Genomic DNA, 15974 nt, shown 5'->3' on the forward strand with positions numbered 1-15974 from the left:
GAGTGATGAAGTCAATCAGTTCATATGGGGATGATTAGGAGGCCAATGGGCAAATTTAGCATCTTTGTTAGCACGCCCACCTCCCATGCCTGTGACACTGTTTCGAATCCCGTTGGTAGTGTTGGGAGTAGGACCAGTTACATTTTGTATAAAAATGTGTGTTGTTTATGCTGTACAGTTGTCAGAAATATACTTCTAGTAGTGGGATTAATGGTCTATATAGTTAAGTGTAATTTAGTGTTTAGTTTACGGAATTGTTTAATGTTAAATGTAAGTCTATGTCTTGTTATACTTTTTAAACAATGTGTAGTGTATTCTAGTGCAATACCTTGCCCTTTAGAGTTCCTTTGTAAGTGCATTACTGTAAAAAGTATATTGAACCCAAAACATTCTTTTAACAACTATAGTATTATACATAGATAAAAAACATTAAGCATTAGATTGATATGGAATCGATGTCATTGATGTCGTTGATGTCATTACAGGAAAAGGAGACCTGATTGGCTCAGACCTGCCAAGTAAGAATCATGTGATCAAGACAAATGCAGATGTGAAGGCACTGACATATTGTGACCTGCAGTACATCAGTGTGAAAGGTTTAAGTGATGTTCTTGAACTATATCCTGAGTATGCCAGCATCTTTACTACCGACATCCACTGTAACCTCACATATAATCTGAGAGAGGGCAGTGAGACTGAGGTATGGCTATGATCTCTAACACACATACTTACATACATAGTCATAATTATCATAATCAAATCTGTCATATAGTTTTTTTTTTTTTTAAATGATTCATGTACTTGCATGTCACTGTCACAAAATAGTCTTGTTTGTGAGTGCCCAGTCTTTATGTAACAGGCTCTATGACCAAAAGAGCAAATCTTATTGTTTAGGCAGTTTTTTTTTCTTAGTGGAATGGAAAAGAGATTAGAACACCTCTCCATACAATTGTGCGTTGGTGTAAACAGGCCTTTAAGCGTCCTACTGAAAATGCTAATTCAGACCAGTACAGTAAAGGGTGAAACACCAATGGACTTTATTCAATGTTTTAAACATTTTATCATAATTTTTGAAAAAAAATTAAAGTAGTCAATGTATTTTAAGTGTAATAGTATTAACAAATTATTTTTAGGAGACCATGAATAAAAAGCAAAATCTCATATGAGTGTTAAGTATTACTGTAGTAACATGTATGTCTAATGTAACGTGTTTTATTCCACTAATCAAAAACGTTAATTAATTGGAACTGATGGATATTTCAAAGTGCTTTCCCTAATTTTGAAAGATAAATGCTTTAGAAACATTTCAGTAAATAATGCTAATAGATATTTGAAAATGTATAGCACCCGTGTGAAAACAAACCAGGAGAGAGACATGAGCGAAGGTTTGGGGAGAAAACGATTCAGCAGTCTTCACAGTATCTGTTGTCTTTTTCATATTGTTATAGCAGAATACAAAGAAAAACAGGAAAAAAAAGGAAAAAAAGCTTTTTTGATTTGGTGTAACCACCAAAAATGTAACCACTGTTGTCATTTCTTTGTCTTCTCCCTGCCGCAGAACTACCCAGATTCCTGTGCATCAACTGAGAATAAGCGTCCATCCATTGTAGAAAAGGCTGATGATGCAAACAAGTACTTCCACATCCCACCTTCTTCCAATACATGCCGGAATCTTCTTCTGCCAAATCTGGGCAGCCCAGTGCGACGTACATCCTTGAGTAACCTTTTAGGGGAGGAGTTACTGCAATTCAATGCCCTGAGACATTGCCGTTCACCTGTCAGGGGTTGGAGTCCAAACCCCTCCCCTAAACCACAGACCAAAGAACAGAAACAAACCCATCCTCCCTCATCTACACCTAAACCCAGCCATAGGACACAGACAGATTCTGAAGGTACAGGACGCAAACCTGCCAAACTGCTCATCCCCACTTTCAACTGCTTTGGACCACCAGATCTTAGTCCAAGGTAACAAACAGTCTTAAGATTTACAGATTTTTACAATCACTAGGACACATTTCTCAATACTTAGATCACTTTTTCAAAACTCTTCGCACAGTTTTCCTTACCAAATTTCAGTTTGGCACAGCAGTAAATTTCACATCCAAAATGCACTAAAACCACCAAAACACTTCATTCATGTCTCAAATTAAGTCATTCTTCCATAACACTAGCAAAGGTTGTCAACCAACAAACATTCTTTGTTACTCTAAACACTAACAGGTACATAAACACTAACCGGTACACAATGCCTTTACAAAACAAGAATGACTATCTACTGTTTGTAATTAACTGCAGTGTGTTACGTGATCCATGTTTACATTACAGTTCAAATTATTCCTAAGTCGTCACCTTTTTTATAGATGGTAATGAAATTGAAAGACTAACAACCATGTACGTGTTCAGCTAATTGCTTTAATGTAATTTAATTTTTAATGTAATATATTTAATAGTAGGCCTATTTCATACATTTCAATATGGTAGTCTTGTTCAGTTTTGTATTTTGAACTTGAGTTTAAGCATGTAAACGTGCCTGTGGTAAATAAGAGTTTTGGTGGTAGTTGTGTCTAAGTGAGAATTGAATTCATGTAATTTGAAAGATGTAGTTATTAAATGTATTTTGGGTCAAAGCAATGGAAAATTGTCCACAGTTTAGCCCACATAGACTGATTGGCTTGGTTAGTTTGGGACATTAAATTTAACATTTAATTTAATATTCAACAATAATATTGCTCTGCCTGCATTGACACCATTACACAAGAACTGAACTGAGCTGGACAATGACATCACGGTTTACTCCAGAGCGGCTATATATAGATAAATTAACTAAATTAACTTTTTTTTTTTAAACAAAAATGAAACATCATTGAACTTACTTAAGCTGGACTGTGATGCTATTTTCTTCTGGAAACAAACTTTTTTTCATTATGTTCCTGTTATCTCTGTAAAGCTGCTTTGAAACAATCTGTATTGTAAAAAGTGCTAGGCCTATATAAATAAATGTGACTTGACTTGACTGATGTTGTGCTGTGTGAAGAGTGACTTAAGTATTGAGAAATAGGTCCAACTGTAAAAACTGTATTACATCATCTTAAAGACCCCATTAAATGGTTTGATGAATACATTTCTTTTTCCTGTGTTGTAGTATTTCCTATTTTTTTTTTAAAGAAGCAACATTTTTGGCATTCGTGCCATAGCTCTGAAGCTCAAAAACTGAAGTGAAGAGAAAGTGTACAAAACTGTACATTTTAAATATCTGCTACAAGTTGGTTTACATCTGCATAAAGACATAAAAGTCTAACTCTGATTTGATGGGGAATTTAATGGTATTAGATCAGGGCTGGGCAACTTTGGTCCTTAAGGTACTTAAGGTTGAAAATGAAAGGCATGTATGAGTCAGTTTTAATCAATAATTGCATTTTATTGAGTCATTTAAAGAAATGTAGAGTTTTTGTACAATTTATATTTCGTAAAAGACTCTGTAACTGACTGTATGGCTTTTTATAGAGTTGTAGATGGTATAGAGGACAACGGACATGCATTTCATTTCAATGTGGAGGACAAAACTGGCAAAACAGTGACATCATTGGGTAGTAAGACACTGGACGGTAAGACTATTTTAATCTTAGTATCTAAGTAACAGATCATTTGGGTCATTGCTTCTTTGTTTTATTTCAGGGTCTGGTCAGGTGAATGCTTCACTGCTTCAGGAGACAAAAGAAGTGAGAGAGACCATTACCCAACTCAACAAGAAGGTACAGTGACATTCTATCATTCCTAAACTCAGATTTTAAATCCTTCTAAAACGTTTATAAGCTCAGTAATCAGAATTGGCATGAGGTGCATTCAAATGAAAATGAAGGACACACATTAGGTTACAAACATTATTATATTAACAGTTGAAGTTAAAGGGATAGTTCACCCATATATTTTCTGCCATCCTTTACTCACTCTCAAGTTGTTCCAAACAACTGACTTCCATAGTATTTTTTCCCCTATGGAAGTCAATGGGGCCCATCAACTGTTTGGTCATATTTTTCAAAATATCTTCTTTTGTGTTCAGCAGTAAAAAATTATTTCATACAGGTTTGGGAAAAACTTGAGTGTAAATGATGACCCAACAGATGATCATCCAACAGATGCCAGATCAATCCAACAGTTCATGAAAATATTACACGACACCCTCAAATACCATGTCAATGTACTACTTTTTAATATATTTTAATACAATTACTCTATAACTCTCTCCAGATGGGCAATCTGAAAGAGGAAGTGTCAATTCTAACAAAGGATCTGCATCACATAATGCACCTGCTGCAAGCACAGATGGCCGTTCGTCATTACGCAGCTCCTATGTCTTCCTATCCCCATGGAGTCCACATGATGTCCAATTCTTCTGTCAGTTTGTCTCCGGCCTACATCTTGGGTTCCAGCATCCACATGCAGCACAAAGACCATGTTGTCCCTGAGAGTCACTTGGGGTCCACATCATGGAGTCATAGCAGAGCTGGTGGTATGACCAAAAACTGTATAGTTTTCGTTTTTTCATTGAATAAACTATTTACATTTCTCTACACAAGTTTACTTTGTAAGAGACTTTACACAATCTTTGGCATCATTTGATTAAAAAGTTTCTCTGGTATGTGCAGGTGGATCTGGTTTTGCTCAGCACACTGAGAAACAGGGACACTTTCACCAGCATGAGTCTAATCAACACTGTCCCGTCACAGCAAATGACCCCTGTTCCCATGACTGGAGCTCCATCCACTCCTCAACCGGCCACCATCACTTCTCCACTGGCTCCACCTTCCTTGGCATCAGCCCAGGAACCCATGGGCCAAAACCTGGAGAAGGCCCCCGAGCAGAGGGCTTATCACTGGGCGTTTGTGCTGGAGCTCATGCCAATATCAGCCAATCGCAGCCTGTTTTGCATCCATTTCTTTCACAAAACTTGGGCGGTTCCTCTTTGTCCTGCAAGGTCACACCTAGCTCATATTCACACCTACACCTTTCCACAGAACCAGCGTTTTCCAACTCCACTCCAACCCTGGGTGAGGTGAACAAGACTCCAGAAGTGGCCCTCAATCAGAACCAAAATGTGGTTCCTTCCACTTTCCTACCAGATAATTCTCCACCTTCTCCAAAGGAATCGGGTGTTCACTGTTCTCTTGGGGAGTCATCTGAGATAGAGCACACCAGTGAGGAGTGCCTACTGGGTAATCGAAGGCTGGGCGAAGACGGTGAGATATCAGAGAGCAGGTCTAGTGGATCCAGTGCAGGACTTCAAAGCCAATCGGAGAGCTCAGAGACCACATGGTGCTTGGATCTGATAGAATGATATAAGAAAGACTCAAATCAAGACAACTCAAACAGATTCTGCAGCCACAATTTCAGTTTGAATTTCGATTGACACAACAGTCCTTTCATTGTGAATTTCATAACTTCATGAGTATGATTAATGGGAACTAGCAGCACAGCAATTAACCTTTTCCTGTTGTACTGCAGAAAAAGGCAGTTCTGGTGTTGAAAATTTGGCTCCGCATTAGCCTCTAAAACCTGCTGGTCTTAAACGAAAAACCACAAAATATCAGAATCTGGGGGCCGGATGTTCTTTCCAAGTAAGTTTACAAAACTACAACAACTCATGCAAATGACACTCACACAGACACAATAAATGAAGCTATTATCATTGTTAATAGTATGCCTATTCAGTTGATGTACATCACACATAATTCTGTGGATCACATTCTATGAAAAACAATCATTTAATGACCCACGTCATTTTAAATCCACAAGACTTTTATTCATGTTTGAAACACAAACGAAGATATTTGTAATATTCTGTCATCATTTGTCACTGTCATCGTCCAAAGCCAAAAATTTCAGGCATCAAAAAGTTCATGAAGTAATCCAAGTCTTCCGAAGAGACACAATGAAAAGATTTACTTTTGAAGACCTAAGGTTGAATGCCTACGCTGTAAACAGTGTAGAAATAGCCAGAACTGATTCACCAGTATTCTCAATTGGTTCTGTTAACACATTATCTCTAAACAATAATCAGTAATTTTGCAGGAAAGAATGTGTGTGTGAACGCTTCAATTGCAGACATAATTCTGCTCAGTTCTCGATGCAGGACACACACAAAAAAAAAAATTTTTAAAGAGATGGTTCTTTGAAAATTGTCTGTTTGAAGTTGTTTCTATGAAATCTTTTTTAATAAGTTTTACAAACTTACAGACTGTACATAAATATGAACTCATTTTCCATTATCTGAGCACACTCATCACACTGGATTTAAATGCAAACTAATCTGAAAACTGCTTTTTTTCTTTTCAGAAACGTGGTTCCTGGTATTCCATCACTTTCTCAAAAACTGTAAAACTATGCAATGTCATTAAATGGAGAGCAACTCTACTAAAAATGACTGTTTTGTCTAGGTGTTCATGAGTACAGTAAACTAAACTTGTTAGTTTGTTACTGTGGACATCAGCTGTAATTCACATAATTTTAAAGACATTTCAAGAATCACTTTTATTAAACTATGATTTAGATGGTACTTTTTTTTTCTCCTGACTTGTATAGTTGTTAATTATTTTTCCTAAAGAAAATGTATTCTGAAATGTTGAATGAATATTCTAAATGTTTGCATACATCTAAAAACATTTACATAATTTATCATTTTCCTGTAGATCTTGACTGTTTATACAGATGGGACATGTAATAAAAAATAAAATAAAATAAAAAAACAGTCAAGTGCACTTAAGGAATAGTTTTGGCAGCAGACTGTTCTGACAAACTGCTATAATCTATGCCCGTGATGGACCAGCTTCATTTTAATATTTCAATCAGATGACCTCATGTAGCCAATTTACAGATATAAAGAAAGCCACTTTAAAATCTATATGCACAATTGCCAACGAAATTACTAAATACTGCATGACAAATTAGTAAAGCTTATTAAAAATGTATGCATTTTAAAATATGCTGAGTAATGCTGTCATTGGTAAATCTGTGAATTTTGCATGTTGTTGGAATTCCATTAAAACATGTGATGCTTTAAACATCTGCTGCCAGAATTCCAGTAGTACTCTATTGCACTAAATAACTGAATTTAATACTTGGATTAATGAGACTCAGGGTTGATTTTTTTATTTGCACAATATGTGACCACTGCAATGATTAGGAGCTATTATAATTGACTATGTATTGACTAATACTATGACTTATGCATGTAATTACAGTTTATGTGGTAACACTTTACAATAAGGTTTAATTTGTTAACATTAGTTAACTACATTATTTAACATGGAATTAAGAATAACCAATACTTCCACAGCATTTATTGATGTTAATTTCAACATTTACTTAAAAAAAAATTTAATCAAAAGTTGTATTTGTTTACATTATTTGTTAAGATTAATAAGTGTAATCAAATATATTGGTCACTGGCAATGTTTTATTTAATGCATTAAGTAAGGGAAAATTTACTACAGAATTTAGTTAAACAACTTTTATTATTTGTTTTGCCACTCAAAACAATGACCTATAAACACTGAAAACAAGAGCATTACACCTTTTCTTTTGTAAAATATCTTCTTTTTTAAACACTGACTTTACAGTACAAAATTATTTCTAAGTTTTCCCCTTTTGTATAGATAGTAATAAAATTGTAAGACTAACACTGTGTTAATCTACATCTAATTGTTTTGATAGTATTTTATTTTTTTGATTCGTAATATAGTTATATATAATAATAATAATATAGTTCGTAATATAATATATAGTATTACTGTACAATTTAGCAAAATTCTGTCTTCTGTCTGTTAGGATTTGAACAAAAGTTTAACAGTTTTGAAAAGAGTATGCAAATGTTCAAATTGGCCAGTAGGTACAGTATAACTAATGTTAACAAATGACACCTTATGTAATAATAACGTTTTATTTGGTTGATCCTTTAATGTTTAAACATTTGAGTGGTCTTAAAAGTAGCATTGCAGTGGCAGACTGGGGAAACCTGATTTTTTTTAGTCCAAAACTATGACACTGAATACTAAATACAGATTTTTATCATTCTGTATAGAGGACTGTTAATGCTTTTATTTGATTGACAGTTTTAGAAAACATCTCTTGATTGTTAAACTCTTTCGTTGTTCTCATTTATATAACCGTGCATCTTTTATAAAATGGTAGTTTTTCTTATTTTACCATATTTATTTTGCATGGTAACTTATTTCAATTGTAAATTTGCTTGGTTTTTGTGCATGCAATTATATTACATTATGAGGATTCCAATAAAAGAGTTTTTCCTTAAGTATGTTCTAAATATCGTTGTCTCAACTTCCATTTCCACAAGACAAACATGCTGGATTGGGGCACAGGAAGAATCCTGACCTGTTTTGGGCAGGGTCAGAAATTAACTTTTGCATTAAGGGGTAATATATTGCCCCCCTGAAAATTATTTCCATGGGGCATTGTTTTACCTTTATAAGGGCATTTTTATAATAACCTTATAAAATGTATCTGTGTTGTCAAATTTATTTAAAGGAGCCGTATGTAAGATTGTGGCCAAAACTGGTACTGCAATCACTTTCAAATTACTGTAGAGCGGTGTACTCTACGGTCTGACATTGTTTATTAACATGTTTGTATGTTGCCCAAATGTAGCAAACATGTATACACAATAATTGCATAATGTGGTGAAATTAATGTTATTTTATATACATAAAGTATATAAATTATAAAAATATAAATCTATCATAACCAAAAGTTTCAGGTTGCTCTGATGCCTCTTTTCATTTACACAGAACTAAAACAACTGTCTTTTTGGGGTGGGTCAGAACAGGCATGTCAGATGTAATAAATATAATATGCTTGTATGTGTAAGACTTGAGAAATGAGAAAATTCCGGACAGTCTGGTTAAGGAGCGACCAGACCCTGAGAAGACAGGATCTTGCTGGAAATTACCATTTGAACTCACCATTTGAGACAAATCCCTCACCCCCTCTCTCTCTCATACTCAGATCACCTGAATTCACCCAAGAAAATACATAGTTTTAAAGTGAATGATTATCATCGAGTATTGTACATTTTTGGTATCATTTGAAATGTCTCAGTGCGACTGGTACAAATGTCTCATTTCCAAATAAGTAAAACAAAAGGTAATAAGGTTTTAAGAGTTTAGAGATAGCTGGCACACAAAGGAGGGTTGGTCTCCAGGCAAATGGTCTCATACCCCCAAAAGGTGTAACATCTGAATGCAAATTTCCATTGTTAGCACATGTTTCCATGTGAAAGAGGTTCTGTCTATATAATGGAATGCAGCAAAGGGTTCGGGGCCTTCTGTTACTCAGATGAGCCCATGATGTTGAAGGACCTCAAAGAATTTAGCATCGTGTATCTTAATGTTAGGTTTGCATCTCTTCTCTTTATTCCAGAGCATTTGATGTTTTGTATCGATTATCTTTGAATTGATTATGTAATTGGCATGATACATTTACCTGACATAATAAATTGTCACATTTGATTATTCTAACTGACTTTGACATTATTTTCATTGAAGAGTTAAAAAGAATAGTCAAGCTGATTCGCTCACATTTAATGATGCACAGATATCATTAAAACCTTTTCATTTATGGAGTCAGATAAAATAACAAGAGAATACATATTCAAATGTATTGCATTTAATCAAAAAATACTTTGCCTCGAGAAAAAGACAGTAACACGTAAAGACCTTCCTCACTGGTCGGATGCCGGCTTTGGGCCGATCGAGCGCGAGCTTACATATGTATACTCATTTTGGCAGGTAATGATTATATTCTATCACTTTGGATGTCATTGCTATCAGAGCCTTTAACATTAGCCAAAAAACAATGAGTATCACTTTGGTACAACAGTTTGCCAAAATTGACCTCTAGCATCTTTATTGCGACACTGCTGGTAAACCCACTGCATTCAGTGAGAAACATTCAATAATATGCTGATGGAAAGGGCATGGAAATTGTATTATCATAAAATGATTTTGTCATCACGGCATGATATTTTGTGGTATAATTTCATGATCAGATGCCTTAAGATTAAGAACAGGTTGTCTTTTTGAATGGATGTCATTGGAGGAGAGGCTTCATAGAGTTCAGTATGTCAATTATTTGTAAGTAAACAGCTGATTACTTTATGAATTGACAGCCTTTCTGTTAATCTTCAACCTGAGGGTCATAAGCTTGTTGTCATTGTTACTGTATCCAAATGAATTTACCTTCTTTCACAACACTTTTTCAGAACCTGTAACTGAACTCAATGATACTTTTATCCATTCATTACAGGAATTGCAGTTTGGGCGAAATTCTGTTCCAGCAACGTGATTGGCTGTTGTTATAAGAGCTAGTCACAGTATGGCCTGTGGTGCCCACTTTTATTTGTATTGTATAAAGTTTGCAGATTGAAGACTGACTTAAAATTTTTACCAGCATTATTTACTTTTCAAACTACTTCCAGATTAACCTAGGCATACATGATCCTGAAATGTAGAATTTTCACCAATGCATTCATTTATACCTCAGTAGGTAAATCTGTATATATTGTTGTCACAAACAGCAGTCATTAAGCATGTACAGATCTGTGAATGGATATGGATCAGGCTTCCACCTCAGAAACATCACTAAGCTATTGAACATGCTATCTATTTCTGATCCAGAAAAGTTAGTTCATGCATTCATGACCTCTAGACTAGATTAATGAAATGCATTATTAGGCGGTTGTCCTGCATCCTCAATAAACAAGCTACAATTAGTCCAATATGCAGCCGCTAGAGTTCTTACCGGGTCAAGAAAATATGATAATTTAACACCAGTTTTATCATATATACATTAGTTACCTAATAACAATCGTATATCGCCCTTCTATCCATCACACTCTTTAAGGTCACGAAACTCTAAGCTTTTGGTAGTACCTAGGATATCCAAGTCCACTAAAGGAGGGGGAGCGTTTTTGCATTTGGATCCTAAACTCTGGAATAGCCTTCCTGATGATGGTCGGAGCTCAGATGCACTATCCCAGTTTAAATCTAAGACTAAAGACACATCTCTTTAGCCAAGCATTCACATAATACATCTCATAACCTTGAAAGAGCCTGGGAAGATGCAACACTCCTAGTAGAGTGAGCTCTAATGCCCAGAGGTGAAGGGAGCTTCCGCACCTCATAAGCCAAAGAAATTGCATCTCTCACCAATGAGAGATCTTGTGAATAGAGGAAGCGAGCCCTCTGTGGCCGGCCCAAAAACATTCAAACAACTGAGAGGACTTGCGCCACTGGCCAGAGCAGTCCACATACACCTTTAAAGCCCGAACAGGGCAAAGCAAATGGAGCCTAAATTATGTGGATACAACTTTGGGGACATAACCAGGCCTGGGTCGCAAAAACACCTTCACAAGTCCATGCAAGGCCCACTCACAGAAAGAGCCTACCTAAGGGGACCTGGTCTATGCCCCGACATGCAGCGATAGAAGCCTTCCTAACCGTTAGATGGGAGGGTGTCGGCCGCGGGCCCAAAATCCCCAGAATCAGATGCCACAGTAAATAAAATATCCTCCATTCCAAAGGAAACAGCGTTGTGTGCCTCTGGACTGGGGCATAAATAATAATCATGGAGAAATTCCACAGGAGAATCAGTGCGGTGCGAGCGCTTGGGCGAGAGAGAGAGGGAGAAACCGGCCTGCTTGCTCTTCATAGCCTCGCACTCGACATCTTATCCTCGAGCCTCGGATTCATGAAGGGCCTTAGCCGATTCATTGCCACAGAGCAACGGGGGAGAGTGGATAAATCCATCTCAAAGCAAGAAAACAAGCAAGCAAGCCTCGCGTCGGTTAGTTTTTATGGTTAAAATTCTCACAAAACCTGCAGCCAGGGGCGCCATAAATAGCCTTGCGAGCATGCGACAGACCGAGGCATTTGGAAAATCTGAGGAGCAGATGGTGCGTTCACTATATCAAGAGCGAGTTACTTAGTGCTGCTGAAGGCGGCGCCCGCGCCAAAAGCCAGTATATTGGCGTGATTCTATACGGGTTCAGACAATCAGCACCGCCCCAAGGGCATTTCCCATTGTCATGAGTGAACCTATGAAAGAGAACATCATTGCGTCTCAGAATAAAAGGCTTCAGAGCATTATTACCAGCAGATAAATGGAGTTGATAAGTGGGAGAACGTTTTTTTTGTGATACAACCATACCATAATAATATAATAAAAAAAGAATGGTCAATCAAAAATGAAAATTAATAAATATGAGAGCACATAACTTTTAATGAATGACTTTCTTCCACAATGCCACAGTTTTTCCTTCTCTTTGCAGGAATTAAAAATTTATATCATAATATTTCATTTCATTTATTCTAGAAATGATATATTATTACTAAGAATAATTATAAAGATATAATTAGTGGTGCTTTGTTAGCTAATGAATCAATGCTTTTGAATGAATCGTAAAAGTGAAATTGTTACGTTCAGGTCCATTGTTGCACTTGAATTGATGATTTAATGACATGCTAATAAGACAAAACGGTGGTCAATTATCGCCACCTATTCACATAGGCCTACAGAAAGTCACATATAGTGTCAAAGCTTTACTGGCATGATTGTCAGGCATTTACAAAAAAAAAAAAAATTCAACATTAGGTAACACTATTTTACAGTGTCCTTGTTACATGTACTTACTGCAGTAATAACAGTAAATTATGCACAATTACATACAACAACTAACCCTAAACCAAACCCTTATGATAACCCTAAAATACACAATAAAGTAAAATTACTCAGTATTTAGATGTACAATTGCATTGTAACAAGGACACTTGTAAAAGTGTAACCAAACATTAACTGAAAAAAGAGATACATAATATAATATAATATAATATAATTAATATAATATAATATAATATAATATAATATAATATAATATAATATAATATAATATAATATAATATAATATAATATAATATAATATAATATAATATTAGAATAATGCCATTTTGTCCAATGGTTGATCAACAACAGACAGGCCAGAATTATTTCTGACGTTGTTTTTTATTTATGTTGTTCAAAGCATGTTATGAAAAATACATAGTTTAATTTGCTACATATCTATGGAGCTTATAATATGACAAAACGATTTGAATTTGAATTGTGTAAATTTGAATTATTTGCAAGTGAAATCTAACAAAATTGAATTTTAGGTGGTAGTTTAAATAGTTCTGAATTGATTTTTTTAAAACGAATATTGAACATTTGAAATTTAACAAACTGAAATGTTTTTATGGCTGAATTTTATAGACATGTATTTTCCAACAGCTAGTTTTTTTGTTCTGAATTCGTATACTGCAAATATTCAGTTTAAAAAAATACAGATTCAAGTTTTCAAGATGAAGAAATTCGTAACTTCAAATTCAGTTTTCTAAAATTCAAGTTCAAAAATTCAAGTTCAAAAATTCAAGTTCAAAAATTCAAGTTCAAAAATTCAAGTTCAAAAATTCAGATCTTACAGAAAGTAGGTCACAGGTCATCCACAGGGAAGAGTAAAGGATCTCAGATAAGTCGAACAGAGCATTTTGGCTGCACTGCAGTAGTTTTCTGCCACAAACGCGGTGGTGGTTCAAGAGAATCCGTGTATCTTTCGTTCAGTCGTTTTTTTATTTAATATTAAGAGTAGAAAAATGAGAAAACAGCTTGAGTATTAGATTTCTAATATTCTAGTAATAATAGTCCGCTGTTGCACGGAGCTTACAAAAATTGTGTATTGCAACTATAGGCTATATTTCATTTCCTCATCAAACAACTAGACTAACGAATGGCTCGGCACAACAGAAGAGCCCAGAAAGGGCTTTTTCTCTGAGTAGACCAGCAGTTGGTCTGAATTTGCTATAGCCTATTTTCCGGACTGTATAGGCCAAGTCACGTTTTATGAAACACGCTGTGATTTATTCCAAAGTGACTCTGGCATATATAATGCATTTAACATTAAATAATATAAATGTTGACTTTCAAAAGTAGGCGCGCCAAGAAGGCTATTCTCTGTATTTTGGTTCATTTTTGGTGAGCGCCAGAAAGATCTAAAGAGACCGAGACGCGCTAAAGCAGCGCATCATGTTGTTTTATTTATATTTCAATGGCATTATATTTTGTAGTCATTTTGAATGTACACAAATTGACTATAAATAACAGAGTATTAAGTTATTTCCCAGCAGTGGAACAAATCCAAGTGATGGCGCCAGCGCATCGCGCTCTCACACAACATAGCCTACTATCAGACCTGGCGTTGCTTCATATCGCAAACTGCTCATTATCAAAATGAAACACAGTCAAACAAACATATAAAAAGGTATTCTGCCTAATTTAATTGGTCTGTTGTACAATATAAAAGGCAAGCTGTGCCGCACACAGTAGCCTACAGTCCAAACATTTCCCTTGAAGACGCTGATTTAGCCTATAGCCTAGGCTACGTGTATTTTGGGACTCGACTGAAGTATGACGCCTTTTTATTTGTATTATAATATAATATATTAAAATACATCATCTTCTGAGTTTTATGATGTAGCTAGGCCTTTTGTGTTTTATTTAAATTAAAATGTATTGTAATTTACATCTCAAAAGGATGCGCTTTGTGCATTCTCTGACATTACATTTATTTATTCCATTAATATTGAGTATCAGTTGATGTTAAACAAAACTGTGTTATTTTCTATGGCAACTAAACTTCCAAAATAAATAAATAAAAAATAATAATAAAAAAAAAGCTCCGCAGCTTTTCCACACAGATTTTGAGAATTGGCCAGCTAAAAAAATAGGCCAAGGAAGTAGACTAACGGCTAGTGTCCGGGAGATGCGTTCATATTTATGAAATAAACATAACTGATTTTGTCTACACCTAAATACATTTCCAAGGAACCCCTAATTATAACAGTGATTTAGCCCAAATGTGGGTGGGGGTAATGAACACAATATGTTTTTTTTTTCTTTTTTTTTTTCTTCTTTTGCCCAAATGGTCTCCACCAAGAAAAAACAACAAGAATGAAAAATAAGTAGCCATGTATAGGCCTAATAAAATAATATAGGCTACATAGCCTATAAAAGAGGCTATATTGTGCCCTTTATTACAAACAACATTTAGCCTATTTTAAACGCCAAGCCTAAACAAATTTATTTAAATCGAAACGGTCGCGCATCTCTCATTCAGTCAAAAGTTTTCATATTTGCAATGTAACACGTGGATGCTAACTATTAATATAAAGAAGGCGTCATACTTCAGTCGAATCCCAAAATACACGTATAGGCTAAATCAGCGTCTTCACAGCAAGGGAAATGTTTGGAGTAGGACTGTGTGCGGCACAGCTTGCCCTTTATATTGTACAACAGACCAATAAAATTAGGCAGAATAACTTTTTATATGTTTGGTTGACTGTGTTTCATTTTGATAATGAACAGTCTGCGATATGAAGTAGTAACGTCAGGTCTGATAGTATGTTGTGTGAGAGCGCGATGCGCGAGCGCCATCACTTGGATTTGTTCCACTGCTGGGAAATAACTATAGGCTACAGATAATATGACATAATTCGAAACAGTAAAATGTATTTTTATATTTGTATACATTCAAAATGACTACAAAATATAATGCCATTGAAAAATAAATAAAACAACATGATGCGCTGCTTTAGCGCGTCTCGGTCTCTTTAGATCTTTCTGGCGCTCACCAAAAATGAACCAAAATACAGAGAATAGCCTTCTTGGCGCGCCTACTTTTGAAAGTCAACATTTATATTATTTGACGTTAAATGCATTATATATGCCAGAGTCACTTTGGAATAAATCACAGCGTGTTTCATAAAACGTGACTTGGCCTATACAGTCCGGAAAATAGGCTATAGCAAATTCAGACCAACTGCTGGTCTACTCAGAGAAAAAGCCCTTTCTGGGCTCTTCTGTTGTGCCGAGCC

The 15974-nt window shown here is 35.5% G+C and overlaps 1 protein-coding gene across 2 annotated transcripts in view; it reads left to right on the plus strand.

Moving 5' to 3' along the window:
• Positions 1-7637, plus strand: part of kcnh4b (potassium voltage-gated channel, subfamily H (eag-related), member 4b) — a 48570-nt gene extending 40933 nt beyond the window's left edge. For both annotated transcript variants that reach the window (XM_082152686.1, XM_082152687.1), the window contains exons 11-17: positions 486-700; positions 1559-1965; positions 3505-3605; positions 3676-3752; positions 4249-4510; positions 4647-5615; positions 6334-7637. In XM_082152686.1, the coding sequence (XP_082008812.1) occupies positions 486-700; positions 1559-1965; positions 3505-3605; positions 3676-3752; positions 4249-4510; positions 4647-5335 (1751 nt within the window). In that variant the 3' untranslated portion in view covers positions 5336-5615; positions 6334-7637. The remainder of the gene's footprint in view (positions 1-485; positions 701-1558; positions 1966-3504; positions 3606-3675; positions 3753-4248; positions 4511-4646; positions 5616-6333) is intronic.
• Positions 7638-15974: the final 8337 nt, after the last annotated feature.

The sequence above is a fragment of the Leuciscus leuciscus genome (assembly GCF_965113295.1).
Source record: "Leuciscus leuciscus genome assembly, chromosome: 21".
Lineage (NCBI taxonomy): Eukaryota > Metazoa > Chordata > Actinopteri > Cypriniformes > Leuciscidae > Leuciscus > Leuciscus leuciscus.